This window comes from Danio aesculapii, chromosome 13 (assembly GCF_903798145.1).
Source record: "Danio aesculapii chromosome 13, fDanAes4.1, whole genome shotgun sequence".
NCBI classification, from domain to species: domain Eukaryota; kingdom Metazoa; phylum Chordata; class Actinopteri; order Cypriniformes; family Danionidae; genus Danio; species Danio aesculapii.
Genome location: NC_079447.1, coordinates 43,592,288 through 43,614,460, shown reverse-complemented (window position 1 = coordinate 43,614,460; position 22,173 = coordinate 43,592,288). Strand labels below are relative to the sequence as shown.

General features: G+C 37.2%; 1 protein-coding gene across 1 annotated transcript in view; it reads right to left on the bottom strand.

Moving 5' to 3' along the window:
- Positions 1-290: 290 nt before the first annotated feature.
- sema4ga (sema domain, immunoglobulin domain (Ig), transmembrane domain (TM) and short cytoplasmic domain, (semaphorin) 4Ga) overlaps positions 291-22,173 on the bottom strand; it is a 105,623-nt gene continuing 83,740 nt past the window's right edge. Inside the window, exons 10-15 of the mRNA XM_056470874.1 lie at positions 17,210-17,357; positions 9,040-9,262; positions 8,399-8,514; positions 8,095-8,249; positions 5,611-5,672; positions 291-2,128 (exon numbers count right to left, since the gene is read on the bottom strand). Of these exons, the coding sequence (XP_056326849.1) occupies positions 1,227-2,128; positions 5,611-5,672; positions 8,095-8,249; positions 8,399-8,514; positions 9,040-9,262; positions 17,210-17,357 (1,606 nt within the window). The 3' untranslated portion in view covers positions 291-1,226. The remainder of the gene's footprint in view (positions 2,129-5,610; positions 5,673-8,094; positions 8,250-8,398; positions 8,515-9,039; positions 9,263-17,209; positions 17,358-22,173) is intronic.

Below are 22,173 nucleotides of genomic sequence, written 5' to 3'. Positions count from 1 at the left end.
AAACCGGCATCCACAAAATGTTGCTGCACTGTCTGATTGTATCCCTGGTCATAGTATACTATATAGTTTGTAAACATCAGTTTAGACAAACTATTCATTATTCTATTCAAGCACAGCTGCGGCTGGAAAACAATGTTTAAATGCATTGCAATCAGCAAAGGCGTTAGGAGGAGGCGTGAATTAATTTAGCTAAACTGTGACATGGTACACAGTACTACAAATACTACAATCCATCAGGTAATGTTTTTCCCCCTCTCTTTCTCTGTTTAAAATTATTAGTCAAGCGCTGTCAACAAGTATTTTTCCTTCAGAGCCCATAAGATGGTACAGCGCATCTGACTACGGCAGCTGGATAAGTCCAAAAGACGCAGTACTTTTTGCGGTTGGGTCTGTTTTAATTCGGATCATGTTCTCACCACAAACAAACTGCTCCAGGGTTTGTTTGAAAGCGTACCGAGACCACCTCTTAAAGTAGGTCTCGGTATGCTTTTTTTTTTGAGAATGAACAGATAATGAATTCACTATTTGTTAATGCTTAATAAATTATTCATAGTGTGTAGTTTTTATAAAGTGTTTCCAAAAAGGACTTTTATGACTGGTTTTTGTCGTTCAGGGTCACATGTTAAAATATAAGATGTAAGCAAAGTCATTCAGTGCCCCACAGCACTAGATTTTTACACAAATTGGTCCATCCAGATGCTCAATTTGAATTCATTTTGTTGCTATTTCACAATGCAGCCTTGTACATGTAACAGAGGCCAGCTAGTAGGAGCTGTGCAAGTAAACCTCAGTCCTCCATTAGCGACAAGTCTTTAATGTCCTTGTCCTGGTCCGCCCATTACAAGTCTATAACGAAATCCTTTAATTGATTTCCTAAAATGGGCTCACACTATGTCACTGACTGTACATCTCCAACACAAACGTTAGCAGAAACAAGCAAAGAGCTGCGCAATATAATTTCCTGAGGTAGAATTTCCATCGTATGTGTTTGTTCTTTGCTATTTTGTAACCGAAGGGTTTTCCTTACTCAAAAATGCAACATTTGAAATGTCAACGGAGAGCCAGTCTGCCCCTTTTAGAGTAACGCCAATGTCATTTTCCAATAAAAGCAGCTGCAGCTATTCATTAGCATCCTGTTAAAGTTAGTCTGGGTAAAGAAGGGGTATTAGGCAATGACTTTGCACTGCCCTTGAACACTTCAGAGGACACCAGCAGTTCAAACAGTTTCACACTGAGCTTTCATCAGGTTTACTACACAGCTGCGTGTGCTTCCTCTTCTCCAGAATCCTGTTGAGCTCCTCTGTGAAGGAGTAATAGAGCGGAGATGTGGTGTCTCCATCTGTCTGTCTCAGTAACACATAGCTGTTGCCATTCATCTTGCGCAAAACGCTGGGTAAAGTGGCGGAGAGTCCGTTGATGAACTCCGATTCTGGAGGAGGTGGAAGAGGAGGAGCAGGAGGAAGATCTTTATTAGGGGATGTCTGCGCTTCTCCTGGGACGATCTGCAGAAGGCCATCGTGAGCGTCGGATTTCCCGTTGCAGTGGCTGGAGATGGTCTTGAGCTCCATATTGGCACCTCGCTTCTTTTCAGCCCGTAACGAGTATTTCCCCCTCCGTCCTTGCAAACAGAACCCCACATAAAGCAGGACGACTGTTAAAACAAAACACAAGCCTCCTAGGATTGTGATTAAGGATAGATACATGGCCTCCATGTTCCTCACAGACAGGAACTCGAAGCGAGGAGACATCGGGGTGGGGTTGAAGTCTTCCTCCGAGTCGCTTTGGGAAGACTGAACGGTCCAGTAGATTTCTGTGGTGAAGCGTGGTTGTGTTGGCTTTACAGGAGGAGGCGCTGGAAGCTCCTGGCGAACTGTCAAGCTGTAGATCACCACAGGAACACGGACACTGTTCTCCATAGCAAAGCAGCAGTAGTCGCCACTCTGGTAAGGCTGGGCTTCGATGACTAGAAGACCGTCAGTGCCCACACGGAAACCAGAGTCCAGTCCGTAGCCTTTCAGTTCATTTCCATTCAGTGTCCACTCAGGGGTTGCCAGGTTGGAGCTGAGCTCACACTGAAGCAGAACGTCATCGCCAGCCATCACAGAGCGAGAGCGGTGTAACACTTGATCTATGACAGAGCAATGACATGCTCACATCAGTTACAGGGACAATGGAGTCATTCGGTGTTAATTAGCTTGATCATATCATCACAGTAATGGATATTCATTGGACAATTCTAGTTATGAATTTCAAAATATAAGCTTAGATAGTAGTTGAGATTCACTTCATACAGGCCCGTAGCCAGCCTAGTGAAGGGGGGGGGGGTTCTCTTTTTCTCTAAAAGTGGGCCATTTTTGCATTTTATTCCCCACGTTTTGTATTTGATTAATAAGTTTAAGTGAAGCATTTTAGTGACATTTTATGAAATATTTTGTGCTGTATTAGCTTGTCTTCTGTAATCATGTCCATGCTGTTTGCAGTAATAAAAATAATGACCGTTTTGTCAAGTTGCTTACCAGGATCATGTGCAAATTTTGTCAGTCCAGACACACACTTTTTTTTTTTCATTTTTATGGAGACTTCCTGAAGAGTTAGACATATGGTGATATTCAATAAAGCAATATGTTGTGATAAACAATATGCACAATATTGATAACAATTATTTTAACTTTGGGGGATTTTACACCTGTGGTTTGGGTTTTTTGCTCCGGACCAAGAGCAACAAATGATACATTGTAGCATTTTTCTGCCGTTTTGGGTCCTTTTCACACCACACTGTTTGCTTTGGTCCGAACCAGTTGAAAAGAACCAAAATGCAGTCATGTGACAAAATCCACATCACTCCTTAGCCAGATGTTATTGAACGTATTTCCTAAACTGCTTTCCGATTGGTCAGAAGTAATGTGTGGGAAAATGCCAATGAAACTCCCGCAAGTAAACAAACCGGCATACACAAAATGTCGCTGCACTGTCTGATTGTATCCCTGGTCATAGTATACTATATAGTTTGTAAACATCACTTTAGACAAACTATTCATTATTCTATTCAAACACAGCTGCGGCTGGCAAATGTTTTAATGCATTGCAATCAGGGAAGACGTTAGGAGGAGGTGTGAATTAATTTAGCTAAACTGCGACATGGTCATCTTCCGCAAATACTACAATCCATCAGGTAATAGTTTTCCCTCTCTCTTTCTCTGTTTAAAAGTATTAGTAAAGCGCTGTCAACAAGTATTTTTCCTTCAGACCCCATAAGATGGTACAGCGCATCCGACTACAGCAGCTGGATAAGTCCAAAAGGCGCAGTACTTTTTGCGGTTGGGTCTGTTTTAATTCGGATCATGTTCTCAACACAAACGAACCGCTCCAGGGTTCGATTGGAAGCATACCGAGACGACCTCTTCAAGTACTGTAGGTCTCAGTAAGCTTTTTTGGTCCGCTTTTGGTGCGCACTCGAGTGTGATTGCTACATTCACACCTGCCCAAACGAATCGCACCAAGAGGGAAAACGAACTCTAGTGCGATTCAACCTACAGTAACTAAATAAGGCAGGTGTGAAAGCACCCTTAGAGTGCTTTATAAATATATTCAGATTGTATTAGTGGTTGTTCATCACAGCACCACATGCTTGAATACTTAATAGGTGATTTTTATTCAAACAGACATTATTATTCAAACATTTTCATATATTACGGCATGCAAAATTATTGCTTAGGCTTTTTGTTCGTTAACACATGTTTTATGCTTATAGTAAATATGTATTTATTTTATTTTTGCACTTTACGTGTGTTTGGCTGTAAAAGCGCACCTACAAGTGTTTCTCTAAACAGGCGCAGGTCAGATTTACTTCAGGTTACATTTATTTTTTTAAATAAATTTTTTCTAAAAACAAACAATTAGGCTTGTCCAGTGTATTCTAAAACGCGTCCCGGACCACCTTCTGAAGTTGTAAAAAAGCGATCGGCTTTTTATCCAATCAGAATAAAAGTGACCAGGTGTAAACTGCCTTAAAAACACAGACGTGACTGGATTAGTGCTTTTTGCTGTGAAGTGACAGCTGACGGCTGAGGACTCCGCTTGGAAGTAAAGCCTTATTTTCAAAAAAATTTATAGCAAAAATAGCGAATGGGAGGTCACAGGACAATCAATAATGCCAAATATACAGGACGCCCCAGCTAATTCAGCCAGTTAGTCTAGAACAGTGGTGTCAAACTGGGGGCCACAGGAAGATCAGCCCTGCAAGAACTGAGTTTGACACCCCTGGTCTAGAACCTCATGGTAGCGATAGATTCTCATCTGTTAGGAAGTAAGTTGTTACCCTTACCCTATTGTCTTTTTGAACATATGTTCAATATTTTGCGACAATGGCGCTGCTGCTACCTTCCTTCCCTTCTGTCTCTCTTTCTCATTTCAACTCATCGCTTCAGTCAGTATGGATGTCGCATCAAAGATTTTTTTTTTTATAATTCCCAGGTTCTGCAGCTTGCCAATCCTAAGCCAATTGTAATCAATTGTTTTGGTGTAATTTGGAATTTTCCCAACCAACGCAGAGCCCGGGGGACCAGAGTAAGTACTCCAAATTGGCCCCCCTGGTCTGGTCGCAGCAAAGATTAAAATGTTACCGCACGGTTATGTCATGTGACTCACGTCACATTATTGTGGTTTTGAGGCTCTATGGGATTCAAATTACTGGCCATAGTTATTTAAATTGACACTTTTTATAAAAGATAAATATTTTTTAAATTACATAAAATAATTAAAAGGACAAATGCTGGACATTTTGGCCGTGGAGGTGGGTTCGGCCCGAACCGCCCTGGCTACAGGCATGTCATACATTTCACCATGTACAGTTGAAATCAGAATTATTATTCTTCATGAATTATTAACCCCTTTTATAGTTTTCCTAAATTTCTGAGATTTTTTTTTAACATTTCTAAACATAATAGTTTTAATAACTCATTTCTAATGACTGAATTGTTTTTTTTCTTTGTATGACCGTACATAATATTTTACTGAATATTTTTTTAGTATACGAGTATTCAGCTTAAAGTGTCACTTAAAGGCTTAACTAGGTTAATTAGGCAATTTAGGGTCATTAGGGAAGTCATTGTATAATATTGTTTTTTCTGTAGACAATCAAAAAAACAAAATGCTTACGAGGGCTAATAAAATTGACCTTAAAATGGTTTTTAAAAACGAAGATATAAATAAACGCCAAAATAAACAAATAAGACTTTATCCTGAAGAAAAAGTACTTTAGGAAATACTGTGGAAAAATTCCTTGCTCTGTTAAGTGTTTGGGATATATTAAAAAAAAAAAATCACAAGAGGGCTAATAATTGTGACTTCCACTGTATATACCATTTGCTATGACTAACTAAATCATTTTAAAAACACACTTATTGGAAATACAACATTGTCAGAGTGAGGTTATTGTTAATTGAATTACTAAACATTACTAATACACATACAAAATGACTAAAACTTAAAAAAATATTAATAATAAAAGCCAATCCAAGATATTAAATACTACAATGGTCTAAAAATAATACTAAAATAGCACTGAATCATCACCTCAACCCTGAATACTACAACAAACGTAGTTCATACCATCTCCTGTGGATTCATCACAGCCCTGGTTTCCATTCTGAATATCCTGCGTCAGATTGGCTCTGCAGATAAAAAGAAGACATAAGAACACACTATATTAACAGTTTTACCTACTGAAAAACTACACTAGAATAATGTTGCAATCTATTGTTGTGTCAAATATGGCCAAACCCAACTACTGGGTTAAAACTGTCATTTAAATGTATTTTCAAAAATGACCCTAATGTGGGTTTGACCATATCAGACCTAGTGTTTACAGTGTGATGTTTTTAATGATTGGCTGATAACTGACAATTGATTGTCTAAATTAATTAATTAAAATAAATATGCAAATGATACATTCCACAAGGGAATTAAAGGCATTACAACAATGTAATGTAAAGTATAAAAATTGGATACGTTTATATTAGATTACATTTAAATTAATGCTATTTTATTGTCAACCCAATCATAAGTGGATGATAGTCCTGTAGATAGTACTGTAAAACCTTTAAAAGGTTTTGTGCTTGTCCACTATTACTCACTTCCAATGGCTGTAAAAAATGCATTTGATAGCGATCTTTGACAAGAAAGCATTGAAAGCATTCAAACTACCATAAAATCCACCAGCTCTCCACCTACTGAGCGAACGTGATCCTTTTGGACATGTTGTGAGTGTGCACCAAAACAAGATATTCAAACATTATTGTGTGGTACAAAAACCATCATCGGATTATCATCAAAGTCATGTTTGAATCATAGCATGTGCTCTTGTTGAATCTGAAGACAAAATCTGAAGACAAGCAGTCATAAAAGCCATAGAGTATATTGATTCAATCTGTTAAATTTCTCTCTGATATCTAAATAGTAGGCATGTGGCTTATTTAAGTTTAAAAATTCACCAGTTTATGATTTATTTATTTATAAAATTAGATTTTTTTTTAAACATTTATGTAAAGATTTACAATGATGGAACAGTAGTATAGGTGTCTCACGTCATCATATACAATAATATAGCCATCTATTATACACTCGTCCATCGGCTTTTGTGAAGGGTAAAATTAACAAAAAATAAATAAATAAATATAAAATAAATAAAAAATAGTCTTGCAAGATACATTCTCCAAAAACTCCCATAGAGGATTCCAGATATGTCTAAATCATTAGATTTCTGACGAGAGTCATAAGTCAGTTTTTCCACATATTGACCGAAGGAATGTTAGAAGAGGACGACAGCAAAAGAATACATTTTCTTGCTAGATATGTACAAAACTGTAACACAGATTCCAGTCCATGACTAAAGTGTAGAGCAGTTTTACAATTCAGAAGATAAAAAGCTGGAGATAGGGCAAAAGGTTTACCTACAATCTTCTTAATTAATCTGTGGATTTCTTTCCAGCATGTCTTAATCATGTCACAGTCCCGGAATACATTCATCACAGTTCCAACATTGGATTTGCACTTAAAACAACATTCAAAAATATTAGGAAATATCTTATTTAGACGAACTGGTGTTAAATAAGTTCTGTAAAAGAATTAAAAATTTTGCTCATGGTTTGATATTGTGGCACCTTTGAGAAATATGCCAGAACAGACTGAAAGCCATTCTTCTTCACTAAAATATTCTTTATATATATATATATATATATATATATATATATATATATATATATATATATATATATATATATATATATATATATATATATATATATAATATTTATATGCATAAAAAGTGTACAAAAATACACTGAAATTGTCACAATATACACATTAAACTAACAAAAGATACATTTAAACACACCATTTTCCTCTATTGGTTGGCGCTGAATAAAAGTATAATCCATATATCATGAATTTTGTATTCTGAAAATAGATGAGACACATGATTGCGTTTGTTGCTAGATGAGATATGGTTGCGGCCAGAAGTTCATGAGAATTATTAATATTATTTATTAAATTACCCATTAATTGTATTTTATTAATGTATACCCCCACCCTAAACTCAACACCCTCTGTAATGTAAACATTTGAATTATTGTTGTACAGCATTACAAAAATGAAAATCCTATCTAGACTTTACCTATGATTGCCTTTTACTCTTTCTGGCTCTCCCGTTTTCAAAATAAGAGTCCCACATCCATAATATGTTTAATCCAAGCTTAGGGAAAAATAGCATTGTTGTTATCTAGCTAGAAAACATTTTGGCCAATCAAACGCATGCATATTAAAAAAAAACCTGTGTGTAATATAGCAGTTTTGTGTTTTGTTCAAATACTGTTTTTGTTCTGGCCTGTTTTTCACCAGGACTTTACAATCTTTTCAGAATTTACTCAAATTATAGGATTTTAGACGTGCACAAGAATGAGGAAACAATGTTGTTTAAGGATGACGATATGGGATTTTCATGTGCTGAAGACTTATTTTTCAGCTACTGTATGCCTTGGTACATTCAGATATTAATTATATGGCACCTTTAATAACAGGCGTTATTACCATTCATACCTGCTGTTGTGTGATGTAATGTCTACACACTCCAGTCCATCCCAAGCACAGAAGGGATCACGTGCCATCACGCAGTCGAAGCACGAGGAGTATCTGCCGCAAGTGGACAAGGGCAACTGCACCACTGAGGTGGGCGAACCTACATACACACTCATCTGGCAAAAAAACATTCAAGTGAGCAATAAGATTTACATTGTGGGCTGTCACACACACATGAATTCAAACAGAATGTAATTTGCAGACTTTATAATAGGACAAACCTGTTGAATTTATGGATTTAGAGAACTTGAGGTTCATTTCTCACCTGTTTCTCAGAAATGACTATACTGTCCACAGGCTGGGGCTCTTCAAACAGCTGGAGCTCTTCAATGATGTGCAGATGATCTTCAACCTTCACTGCTCGCTGCAGCCAACCTTCATCTGGAGAAACATCAAAATTAGATGAAATACATTACATTGAATCTATTAGTTTACTGTTTTTCAAATGAATGATTTTAAGTTATGCTATACAAAACGCAAAGATATCCACTCCACAGATTACTTTGGCCTAAAAAAAACCCTGATATATCTTATTCTACTTATCGTGCATTAAAGCGTCACCTAGAAACACCCCTGACCCACAGACTAATGGGACTTTGAAGAGTTTTTTCAGCCCAAGCAAACTAAGCTAAACTAAAACTAAAAGTTGTTTTGTCAAACTGTGTCAATCTCCCGGAATTAACTCCAAACTAAGTTATTTTTGGCTGGATGTTGTTTATAGCACGATGTTGTAATGAACCACATCGGTTCATTCTTTGAATTATATCAGGGTCTTAGGTGTTTTGGTGTCACTGTATATACTCTGTAAATTACCAATAGATGTGTGAATTTGTCCTTTGTGCTTCTGCTGCACTCAATAAAAAGTGTTTGATAAATAAGAGTTAGATGGAGGTCACTGTGACTTACCTGTTCCAATAAAGAGTATGTGGTATATCTCCCCATTTAGACCAGTCACTGTGTGTACAGCAATTTTAGTGTAGTCTACATTCCTCCTGAACAGTAGAGGGCGCTGTCCTTGAGGAAGAATCTGCCTGTACATGAGTGGATGGCGACGGACAAAGTGAAGTACATCATCTGGCAGGTTGATGGATGAGTTGATGCCTTTTTCTCTAAGTTGATCTGTGATGCACTGAAAGGAAATTAGGTTTATTATATTATAGTATTATAAAGGCGTGCGGTTAAGTCAACATTGTCTTCACATAAAGTATATTACGGTAGTAAAAGATAAGTTTTTTTTAGCGTATTTCATGAGTAACATTTATTCTGAAGCACAAATCTTTGCCCACCTTTGTGTTCTCTCTTGTGTAAGGTTAGGGTGCACATTTAGTATCGAAATATGATGTGAAGAGTTCAGATGCAAAAACCTCTAAGTGCCGTCTGAAATTTTCATCGAAAATGAAAACTTATCTCAGCCTCCTTTGTTTATGATGAGATATTTCACTTTAAAGACCTGGGGTTCATTCTTCGTACGTGGATTACTCAATTAGCTGGATTTGTTTATTGACGATTTGACATGATCCAGGATGGTTTCATTCTTCAAAACTCATCCGAGAGTTGTTGTCAAAGCAACAGTTCTGGTAGCTTAAACCTGCTTGGAAGCAGGTTTATTTCATATAAACAGGATTAGATCGGGTCTTTTTAAACAAAGATAATACTGAAACTGTGTATCAAATTCTGATATTTTCTTTTAGCAGTAGTTATATACACTTGGGAAAATAGTAAAATAGTAAAAAAAAAGTGTGTATATACACATCTATAATTTATAATAGTTAATAATATTTAATATTAAATAAATATTAATATTTATCTTTATATATACATATAGGTTTAAAAATTTGTAAATAAAACTTATGCAATCTGCACTCTGAAATTAAAGTACAAAAACAGGGTGGTTCTCCCCAAGAGGTTGAAAGATATAATTTATTAATGTGGATTTTTTAGATGCGTACAATTTAAATGTACCGATCCAGCTTTAGTACAATTTCTGTACGATAATAGACATGCACAATATTCGATTGTTTTTTGTTAGTTTGTTTGTTTGTTTGTTTTTTGTATAAAGTAATAATAATATATGTCATCAATCATGTTTTGACAGCCAATATACCGTGATTTGATGCTTTTGCTAAAGTTTCAGACACCTTTACCTATATCAAAATGCTTGTTTGATGCACTATTAATTAAAATTCCTTACGCCGACTAAGAAACTTCAATAAGCCTAGGCTACTATAATAAAGAAAATCCAATCTAAAATGTAAAACTAAATAAATTGCTAAATATTCTTGACACATGAAAGTGTAAAGCCTGCAGCCCACAACAAATGTGGAAAGTTATTGCGTATCATATTTATTAAACTGTACACTACAAATTTTATATAATTTTTCTCACATGGATAACTGAATATTAATCAGATGATGTCATTATGCTGCTGTGTCGTCAGCCAATCGTTGCATTGCTGATCATGATTTCGAGGATCGATAGATCTGTCCTTCACAACACTCGCAGCGATCTCAGATCAGTTCATCCAGACATTTTAATCTGATTCGAGAACTTGTTTGAAGAGCTAAATTAGCCAGAGATCAGTTATCAAGATTAAAAGATCCAGGATCTGCCAAATCATCTTAGATCATTTAAGCGAGGTATGAAGAACGGACCCCAGGAAATGGACTTATTTTTTGCCATAACACATGCCATTTAAGGCACCCCCCCCCCCCCCCCCCCCCCTGTTTTAAATGTTGTTCGCGACACCACTCCCCCCCTGACTTAAGTCTATGACATCCTCTAAATGTTGGCCAGTGGCGCCCCTGGATGATTGGGTGGGTGTTTTCTGCAGCAGGAGTTTAGGAGTGAAAGCAAATGTTTATCAGAAGCTTTATCAGCAACAGGCGTTTCCTTCCCTGCATTTATCGCTTCATTGCTGTTCTCTTTTATTTAAATCACTGTGTTTTCCACAAAAAACACAGTGTAGACATGATGTAGACATTATACCACAAAGTGATGATATTACAGACCACTACCTCTTACTATATAAGCTGTGTTTACCTGAAATTAGCAGATCCGCTCCGATATATCGTCCTAGTAGAACTATTGTTCCGTCCACTAAAGATGAATTTATAAATAACTTACCTGATCTTTCTCTACTTCGAAATGCACCCGCAAACGCAAATGACCTTGATGTAGTAACCAGCAGTATGGATGCCATCTTTACTAGCACTTTAAATACTGTGGCACCCATCAAACTAAAAAAGGCTAGAGAGAATAAATCTACACCGTGGTATAATAGTCAAACCCGCGCTCTCAAAACAGCAACCCGTGCCCTGGAACGTAAATGGAAAAAAACTAATTTAGAAGTTTTTAGAATTGCATACAAAGACAGTATGTCCAGCTATAGGAGGGCTTTAAAATCTGCCAGGGCTGAGCACCTCCGCAAACTGATAGAAAATAATCATAACAATCCTAGATTCTTATTTAACACCATTGCTAAATTAACAAATAATCGGTCATCTTTGGAACAAAACGTTCCACCGCAAATTAGTAGTGATGACTTCATGAATTTTTTCAGTGATAAAATAGAAGGCTTTAGACAGAAAATAGGAGATATTAAACTTTCTGCACCGCCTTATACTTCAGATCCAGTAAACACGTCTCTGAATCTAAATAACCTACAGTGCTTTAAAATCATAAAACAGGAAGAGCTAGACAAAATTATAAATAGCTCTAAATCAGCTACGTGTATATTGGACCCAATTCCAACAAAGTTACTTAAAGAATTGCTACCTGTTATAGGAGAACCTCTTCTTAACATTATCAACTCTTCATTATCTTTAGGCCATGTTCCAAATCCTTACAAGTTAGCTGTTATTAAACCTATTATTAAGAAACCACAACTGGAACCCAGCAACTTAGCTAATTATAGGCCTATTTCAAACCTTCCATTTATATCTAAAATACTAGAAAAAGTTGTTTCTGCTCAATTATGCTCCTTTCTGCAGACCAACAATGTTTTTGAAGTGTTTCAGTCAGGTTTCAGAGCTCATCACAGTACAGAAACTGCATTAGTAAAAATAACCAACGATTTACTCTTAGCTGCTGACCAAGGGTGCATCTCGCTATTAGTTTTACTCGATCTTAGTGCGGCATTTGACACCATTGACCATGGTATCCTTATTAATCGCTTAAAGTCTACAGGTGTCCAGGGACATGCCCTACAATGGTTTAAGTCATACTTATCTGACCGTTACCAGTTTGTGAATATTAATGGACAGCCTTCACAAATCAGCCCAGTAAAATACGGGGTGCCTCAAGGATCAGTTATAGGCCCTTTGCTGTTTACAATATACATGCTACCCCTGGGAGACATTATTAGAAGACATGGGATCAGCTTTCACTGCTATGCAGATGATACTCAATTATATATTTCAACTAAACCTGACGAGACGTCTAATCTGTCCAAGCTAACTGAGTGTATTAAAGATGTTAAAGACTGGATGACCAACAATTATCTTCTCTTAAACTCAGACAAAACAGAATTATTACTTATTGGGCCTAAATCCTGTACACAGCAGATCTCGCAACTCGACCTACAATTAGAGGGATACAAAGTTAGCGTTAGCTCTACTATAAAAGATCTGGGTGTCATATTAGACAGTAATTTAACTTTTAAAAATCATATATCCCATGTCACAAAAACTGCTTTCTTTCATCTGAGAAATATCGCTAAGTTACGAAGTATGCTATCCATCTCAGATGCAGAAAAGCTAGTCCATGCTTTTATGACTTCTAGGCTGGACTACTGTAATGCACTGTTTGCTGGCTGCCCAGCATCCTCTATTAACAAACTTCAGCTAGTACAAAATGCAGCTGCCAGAGTTCTTACCAGGTCTAGAAAATTTGATCACATCACCCCAATTTTATCCTCCTTACACTGGCTGCCTGTTAAGTTTCGTATTGAATTTAAAATATTGCTTCTTACATATAAAGCTTTAAATAATCTAGCTCCTGTTTATCTAACCAATCTTCTGTCTCGCTACAATCCAACTCGCTCTTTAAGGTCTCAAAACTCAGGGCTTCTGGTAGTACCTAGAATAGCAAAGTCGAGTAAAGGAGGTCGAGCCTTCTCATTTATAGCTCCTAAACTCTGGAATAGCCTTCCTGATAACGTCCGAGGCTCAGACACACTCTCCCAATTCAAAACTAGATTAAAGACCTATCTGTTCAGTAAAGCATACACTTAGTGCACCACTTGGGGGCTTCCACACAGGTTCTGCATCTTGTTGATATACACTGTGAACATCAGCTACGCTAATTATTTTCTTTATTCTCCATTTCCACCTGGGGATACTCTTCCCGAGGCCCTCAGACTATGCAGAGTCACTGATTCGATCCAAGACCAACGACGAGATGATCCCAAGATTTTTTATATCCTGGACCTGGCCGAATCCTGAGCAGCTACTGTGATGGTCATGGAGGAGTGGAGAACATGAGACTGATTCCTGTGACGCTCCAGAGACAGACAAGTCTTCGCTGAGGCCAGCTTCCAGCCTCCGCCACTGAGACTACAGCTCTGCACAAAAGTTTGGCCAGCGGAGAAATTAAAATGGTCGTGCCCAACTGAGCCTGGTTTCTCTCAAGGTTTTTTTTCTTCACTTCCGCCTTTAGTGAAGTTTTTTTTCCCTCTCCGCTGTCGCCACTGGCTTGCATGTTTCGGGATCTATAGAGCTGCGCATCGTTGGATTTGCTCTTCAGTATTTGGACTCTCAGTAGTGATTATTAAACCACACTGAACTGAGCTAAACTGAACTGAACTTAAACACTACAAACTGAACTACACTGTTCCTATTTACTGTGACATTTTATGTGAAGCTGCTTTGACACAATCTACATTGTATAAGCGCTATACAAATAAAGGTGAATTGAATTGAATTGAATTGAAAAATAAATAGTTTTTGTTCATATGCTTTGGTTAATTTGTAAAACATCATTCAACTACTGTGGTATTGTCATGGTTCTGTGTTTGTGTCATGTGATTTCCCCATGTGCTGTGCTCCATGTGCTTCTGTTTATGTCATGTGATTCCTTTGTTCTGTTTTCCCGCCGTTTGTTATTGTTGTGTTCAGCGTTTCCCATACCTTTCAACATTGGGATGTGAAAACAAGGGATATGCCCACCGTAATAAGGGATTCCCCTGAACTCCCTTTAAAAAATCCCCAAATTACTTAATATGTTCATTTGAAGCCGTTTCATTATAAATAAACAGTTAAATTGTCAGTAATATGTTGTATTATAATTATTTACAAAAGAAAAAATAAATAGCATACATTAGCAGCACCTTAGCAAACAGTTCAGCTTATTCAAATTAATAGCTCTTATAATGAAACAGAATCAAGCTATCAAATCTCATTAGCCCTTTCTTCACTGTATAACTTACACATTCTGATTAAAGAGCAATGAATGAATCTGTTATTTATTTCGGTTATAATAAAAGCATTCGATTGCTTTCCTAACATTTTATGCTCATTTTAATTGTGTTTGAAAAAAAAAAAAAAAAACACCAAGATCGACATCTTTAGATATTATTAGTATTAATTATGTGTTTATGTCTGTTTAAACATGCACCCAAAACCCAGGCTTTCGCTCTGATTCAAATCACGTGTACAGAATCCGTTTGGGAAACAGCGTCTATTTATCACTATGGAGCACGTCAGCTGACAGTCAAGCACCGCTATATGACTGTTTTGAGGATTGCATAAAAAAGGGAGACGGCACCTGTAATTTTTTACATTTATTTCAAAGTGTTTTCATGCCTAAACAAAGCGAAAGCACAGAACAGACTCACATTTAAGAGCAAGGGGCGACCCCTGGTGATTCGGCGGTATGGGTTGCATATAGGGAGGCTCGGTTCTTTAATGTTTATTTGCCACCCTTCAGAAAAAGACTGGAAAAACGGGAGAAATACGAGAGAAATACCTTTATGGGATGATAGAGGAATAGAACTGTAAAATACGGGAGAATCCCGGGAAAAACGGGAGGATTGACAGGTATGGTTTCCACCTGTGTCTCACCCCTGTATGTAATCTGTTAATCAAGTCCTGTGTTTAGTTCAATCCAGGGTCTGGTGTTGTATGTCATCCTGTATTGTCAGCCTAGATGTGTTTTCTGTGTTGCATGTTCCAGTTGTGTGTGATCAGTTAGTAATAAATATGTGTTTTTGACAATTCCTGCGATTCCAGTGCATTTATGAGTGTGAAGAGAGCCAAGTCATGACAGAATACCGGACCCTGGACTGAACTAAACACAGGACTTAAATATACAGGACATGATTAACTGATTACATTCATGTCTGAATCTACTTTTGCTATTTTAAGGATGGAAAAAATACGCTCTGTGCTGCGGCGCATGGTCTAACAAGGTTGAGCTTATTTTCTTAATGAGTTATGAGTGTGTTTTGAGCATAAACCAATCAGAGTCTCATCTCCCATTCTCTTTAAGAGTCAGTTGCGTCACATTATGGTGCATTTGCTATTTACAAGGCGGCCTTTGTAAGTGGAAAAACTGAACACTTCAGTAGCAAGAAAACAGCATCTGCAGCGCAAGGATAAAGAATGAGCCTCCTCCAATCGGCCTTTACTTTTACTTTATCTCTTTCGTGGATAAGGAAACATGTTGGACGCACTCACTGAAGACAGTTCTAATTTCCAGCAAACAAATAAATGAACAATATTAACGAAGTGTGGTCAAAAACTATCCAAAGCCAATGTCCTATTCCCCATATGGTCTAAAACCTGACAGGTGGACACATCTAAGCTTGTTTTTGATAAAACAAATATACATATACATATAATAAATAATTCTAATGATAATAATAACATTATACAAAAGCAAGTTGTCGTGAATAAACTGGAAAAAAGCCCCCGAGGTAAAAAAGGCAAGGAGGTACTGGTTTTTATATTTAAGTAGAAAGTAATATTTTTTTGTGATATTTTAATCCTTTAATTCTTTTTCATTGTAAAGATATTTGCGTATTGCCATACATCCTGTGTGTTTTAAGCCATCTTTAAGCAAGGCGCACAACTAACGCGCTCTGAGTTTAGACCTGCTTTCAGCTGAGCTATTGCGCAGTCTATTTTAGTTCCTAAAAATATCAACGCGCCAACAATGTGCCTTAACACACATCTTTTCTAGACCAAAACACCCATGGCACAAATGGATTTGCTGTTTAAACAGCATGGTGGAAGATGGAAAAATTAAGGTTGCAGTGGTCTGAAAATAGAAACACGTCCTGGAAACACGTCTTGCGCCTTTTTGCACCAGGTGTATGATAGGGCTCATAGTCACAACTCAAATTACTTCAAATTCTCAAAGATGAAAACTATATTATGTCTGAAAAAAATCAAGCAATTAAATTGTACTGTAATAACCTCCTTCCCTTTTCATTTCTGTTTATACCTAGCACAGTGGGACTACCTAGTAATTTCCAAGAATGTGTAAAAAATTTCGGTTATTGAGCTATTCTGTGTCTCTTGACTGAACCTTTACTTAATTTAACTGTCATTTCAATAATTTCACAGAAACTGTTCAAGCATTCAGGAAAAGGCTTGTGTGTAAACTTTAAATAGGCCAAAGAAACTTAAATGATCCTTTCCTTTACGTTTCTAAGACATCAATTATACTGTAAAGCCTCTCACTCGCTCATTAGACGATCACAGATTTACAATTCATAATGCAGCCAATCAGCCAAGATTTTCCGCCTGCTACTAATCTTCATGGCAAAAAAGCTTTGATGAAATAAGCCCCTTTTATCCATATGCACTCTGCAAAATTGCTCATCAGCGTCTGATTTCTGGATAAAACCAGAACGACACTACCTGTACCTCGGTGTGCTGTCTGAAGCAGAGACTTGTGTCAAAAGCACACAGCGATTAGAGAGTTTTAGTAGCTCCACCTATGAAATGCTGACTTGTGCTTTCCTGTCATAGTCAGCAAGCGGGCAGAGATTCAGAGATGACGATAATCATACCAGTGTAAGACGGAACAGGGGATCAGTTTAGCGGTAATCCAGTACAGCTTCTGTTGGGCTTACCGAGCCAGGTCGTGGTTCTGGCACCTTCCCTGTGTACTGAGTCCATTTGGAGTTGGAGTCTTCTTTGCTCTCCATGTAAGGCCCATCAAAGGCCCACTGGATATCCGAAATGGAGTACTGGCAGATGGCAGACGCTTTGACATTTTTCCTGAAAAATAAAAAAGTATAAGCACTGGTTAGTATTCTTTCAAAGCAGCAGAAAGAAGAGAAATCCTACTCTACACCAACGCCCACAGTTTCCATTATACTTCCAAGAAAATTTGTGAATAGACGGTACATTCATGAAAGCTGTGAATCAGCCTAGTTTTTCCAGTTGGTGTACGCATGGGTTTATTAAGCGAAGAGCCTCTCAGCCTGTGCTGCGCTCATTGTTTCTCAAGGTCTTGGCATGCCTGCGTAAAACCCTCATAAGCCCACTGTGTAACCATGGAAACACGAAAAATAGATTACAAATTTATCAAAAAGTGTGCGAGAGAGGTGAGGGATGACAGTGAGTGGGTGAAGGGGGTGAGACAGGAACATAGACAAAGCTCCTCAAGTGCAACCTAGTGAAAAAAGAAATCAAGGTACACTTATTAGAGGAAAAGGTGCAAATATGGGGGAAGAATCATTTCCAATAGTACTCTACAGTTTATCTAGCAATTACACTTCCTAGTATCATTCCAGATATACAGTAGATGCTTTTCCCTTTCCATGGAATACAAAGGTTATGAAGTTGAAGTCAGAATTAATAGCCCCCCTTTGATTTTCTGTTCTTTTTTAAATATTTCCCAAATTATGTTTGAAAGAGCAAGGATATTTTCACAGTATGTCTGATAATATTTTTTCTTATGGAGAAAGTCTTATTTGTTTTATTTTGGCTAGAATAAAAGCAGTTAAAAAATTTTTTAAATACAATTTTAAGATCAAAATTTTTAGTCCCTTTAAGCTATATATTTTTTCGATAGTCTACAGAACAAACCATCGTTATACAGTAACTTGCCTAATTACCCTAACCTGCCTAGTTAACCTAATTAACCTAGTTAAACCTTTAAATGTCACTTTAAGCTGTATAGTGTCTTGAAAAATATCTAGTCAAATATTATTTACTGTCATCATGATGTCAAAGATAAAAGACATCAGTTATGGGGTTGAGTTATTAAAACTATTATGTTTAGAAATGTGCTGAAAAAATCTCTCCGTTAAACAGAAATTGGGGGGAAAAAATAAACACGGGGGCTAATAATTCAGGGGGGCTAATAATTCTGACTTTAACTGTATATTTAGCAGAATGTCCAAGCTGCTCTTTTCCACGCAAGTATACAAGAGTTTTAGAGTGCAAAATTCCTCCAAACAAAGTGTTTAAATACCAGTCCAAATCCTATTACATGACACCGAAATTATAATATTACCAACAGTAGGTGAAGAACTGAAATCGCTGCAACCCCTCCCAACCAGGGCCCCCAGAATCGTTACCATCTTTTAATCTCCCAATTCTTCCCCCACACATCGACGACTCTGATTATGAACAAAATAAACAATTCAGCATTTATACGCAGGGCTCAACAATAGAAAGACCTTGGAAGATTGAAAGCATGTTTTGCTATTTTGTCTTGAAAAGCCAGGTCTTAAAGAAGTCATGAATAACCTCATTTTTTGTACTATTATAATGTTCTCAATATTTTACATTTCAAAAACATCAGAATTTATCAGTAACTGACTATTATCTATTAAACGAGTTTTAGACCCTCATCAGAACACTCTGGGCCCTATCATACACCCAGCGCAATAAGGCACAAGACATGTTCGGCAAGATTTATTGCTATTTTCAGACCAGCGCAACTCTAATTTTCACGTTTTGCACCGCATTGTTTAAATAGCAAATCCATTTGCACCACTTTGTTTACTCTATAGGTGTGCTGATCTAAAAAGGAGGTATGGAGACATTTGGAGGTTGGGAGACGTATCGCCATATGAGGCATAAGAATAGGATGTGTGTTTGGATATAATCAAACCACAGTTCGTTATTATTGTTCATTTATTCGTTTGCTGGAAATTAAAACTGAATTTAGAAATAGCTTTGAAACAAATCTTTGTGCTTAACAAATTAAATTAAATATGTAGGCTAATATATGTTTCTTTACTTAACCAGATAAAAAACCCATTGTGATCAAGATCTCATTTACAAGGGTGACCTGGCCAAGAGGTCCGCAACACACGACTTATGAAAAAAATGTAATAAATAATAATATTAATAATAAATAGAAAATGAATATAGTATAAAAATAATGGATGTCTTCAGTGGAGTGAGTTTCCGCCATTTCCTTATCCACGAAAGTAAAGAAGTAAAGAGTAAAAGTAAAAAGAAAGTAAAGAGGCTGAATGAAAGAGGCTCTTTCTTTATCCTCACAAAGATGGTCATTTTAAAAAAATAGTAGCTAAATGCGTTAGTTACATTTTAAGACATTAGTGTAGCAAAACAGAGAGTCTGTCTACCTACCTCAAAGAAATAAAAGAAATTCCCAGTTATTACTGTGAAAATTACTTACATTTAGGCATGGATAACACGCAACTCAATAAGCTATATAACTTTTATTATATATTTAAAGGTAAAAATTAAAATTTATGTTTTTCAAAAACCCATAATAGGGACTCTCTGATAACAAACACAGTACTGAATTTGCTTTTTTAAATACAAGTTACTCACCTAAGTGTTTTATTAAGATTATCCACACATTGCATCCATCAATAAAACTGTCAATAATACTTTTTATAGCCCATAAACAATACTTTTATGGAAACTGGCAGCCTAGGGCATTCTATTAAATAACTAATTTGCACATGTTCCAATGGAAAACATGTCAATCAAAATGATACAGCCGATGACACAATTTTTAGCTTTTGCATGAACTGTCCCTTTAAGAGAAAAGGGTTTTTTGTTGAAGATACCTGGTCTGATTCAGACTTGCCTAATACACAGGAAAACAAACACCCACGTCAATGTAAACTTTACACCCAAACCTATGACACAGTGACACCACAGTCGTTCACCCTTACCCTGGAGGTCAGCGTGATCAGATCACCAAAGCTCAGCTGACGCACTCATTCTCACTTTATTTCTCTCGCTCTCTCTCCTTAATTATTTTCGAACCAAGCAAACATTATGGTCCCGCCTGTCCCGTCATTCATCACTGTTACTCATGCAGCATGCTTGCGGTTTTCACCTCAGGCTGCTGCAACCCACAGATTGATTGCCTGGCAGCTCATCAGAAACACCCCTCTGGTTTCGGCAGGGCGTCAGGCCTGTCATGTCAGTCAAAACGGCAGACGTAAAGCGTGTGTGACCTATGTGCTATAACCAGTTTAGCTCTGAAGAAAAGTGTGAAAGGAAGCAACTGAATGAAAAGAAACTGCTTAACTGCCGTGCTGAAAGACAGAAACGTGGCCCTCAAGCTCCAAAGTACAAAGTAATTTGGTCATTGGCGACTCTTTATACGTGTCCAGAGTAAATCCTCAGATCTCCTGAGAGAATGTGACCTGCTCATGAATTAAACATGCTCTCCACTCCAGGCGGTAAGAGGACGTGTCAGCGATTTTCATTCTGATGATCCTGGTGGACTGTGAATGCTGTCGCCTCGTGTGATATAAGAGTGGGCCAAAGCAAAGGAATGCGACCGGGCTGACAGATGAACTTACTAACAGGCAAAATTCATTTCAACAAACCTGGCAGTCACAGCTAAATGACATGATGCTTCCTGGCAGCGTCCTTTAATCACTATTGACCGAGGTGTTATTTGCATGCACAGCAACGCAAAGCTTCAAGCTTCCACACACAGCTGCCAGAATCATTTAAGAGGATGTTTTGCTTTTGTTGAGGAGTTTAAGCTGAGATTTTTTACTATGGGGCAAATGAAAATGTCTGTTTTACTTACTACTGAAAAATCTGTAATGATAACTAGGTCATGTGAATCATGATTTAGCCAATCAAATAGCAGCTTTTGGTCTCCTTGCCTGCATACTATCATTTCTCAGACCCAAAGCGCTAAAAAGGCATACAAGGCAAACAGTAACAAAGCAGAACAATAAAAACAGTAAAAAAGGCCACAATAAAACAATAAAATATGAACGATTCAGTACAATTAGATGATTAAATTACCAAAAATAATCAATCTAAGTTAAAAGCAACGGTAAAAAGGTGAGTCTTGAGAAGTTTCTCAAAACAGTCAAGAGAAGCGACATTCCTGATGCTGATGGGTAGGCCAATCTATAGCTTACGCGCATTGTACAAAAAAGCATGACCACCCATAGGCCCAATCCCAATTCTATTTTTGTACCACTACCCCATATCTGGAAGGGCTTCAAAATTTACCCCTAAGAAATGGGACACCACTACAGTACCAGCACACGTCATCATATGTCATCGCAATCTCTTGCTTCATATGAGATCAGACGATCGCGACTGCTGTAGTTATTCCAGTTGTGTTATTTTTTTGGTATTTATCTTCAGGAAATCACTAAAGGCATATATCATGTTATCATAACGATCCAATGTGGCAATAAGATCATAACTTTACTGCGCATTTATACAGTGGCCATATTAATCTATGTAAACACACCAAAAACAACATTAACATTATAGCAGACACTGTAAAAAGCTCATTCCCAGCCACTAGACTTTTTTGACAGGGTATTCGAGTATCATCGAGTGTCAGAATGTTGTGGGACTGCTATACAGGAGTTAATATTATGGATTATAGATAGCAAAATGTTGTGTTTTTTATTTTAGCGTTTTTTTAAAGCATGACAGTAAAACACGAACGCGGTTTTGAATATATTAAAACATGTGCTTGTTTGTTGTAAAAATTCGTAATAATGACTAAAAATACTCATTTGTGGATCTCCTTACTTCCGGGTGCAGCTATACTGCCGTTGTGGCTGGTGTATTCTGGGAAATTTTCTTACCCCTTGGTTTTGAGTGTGGTCCT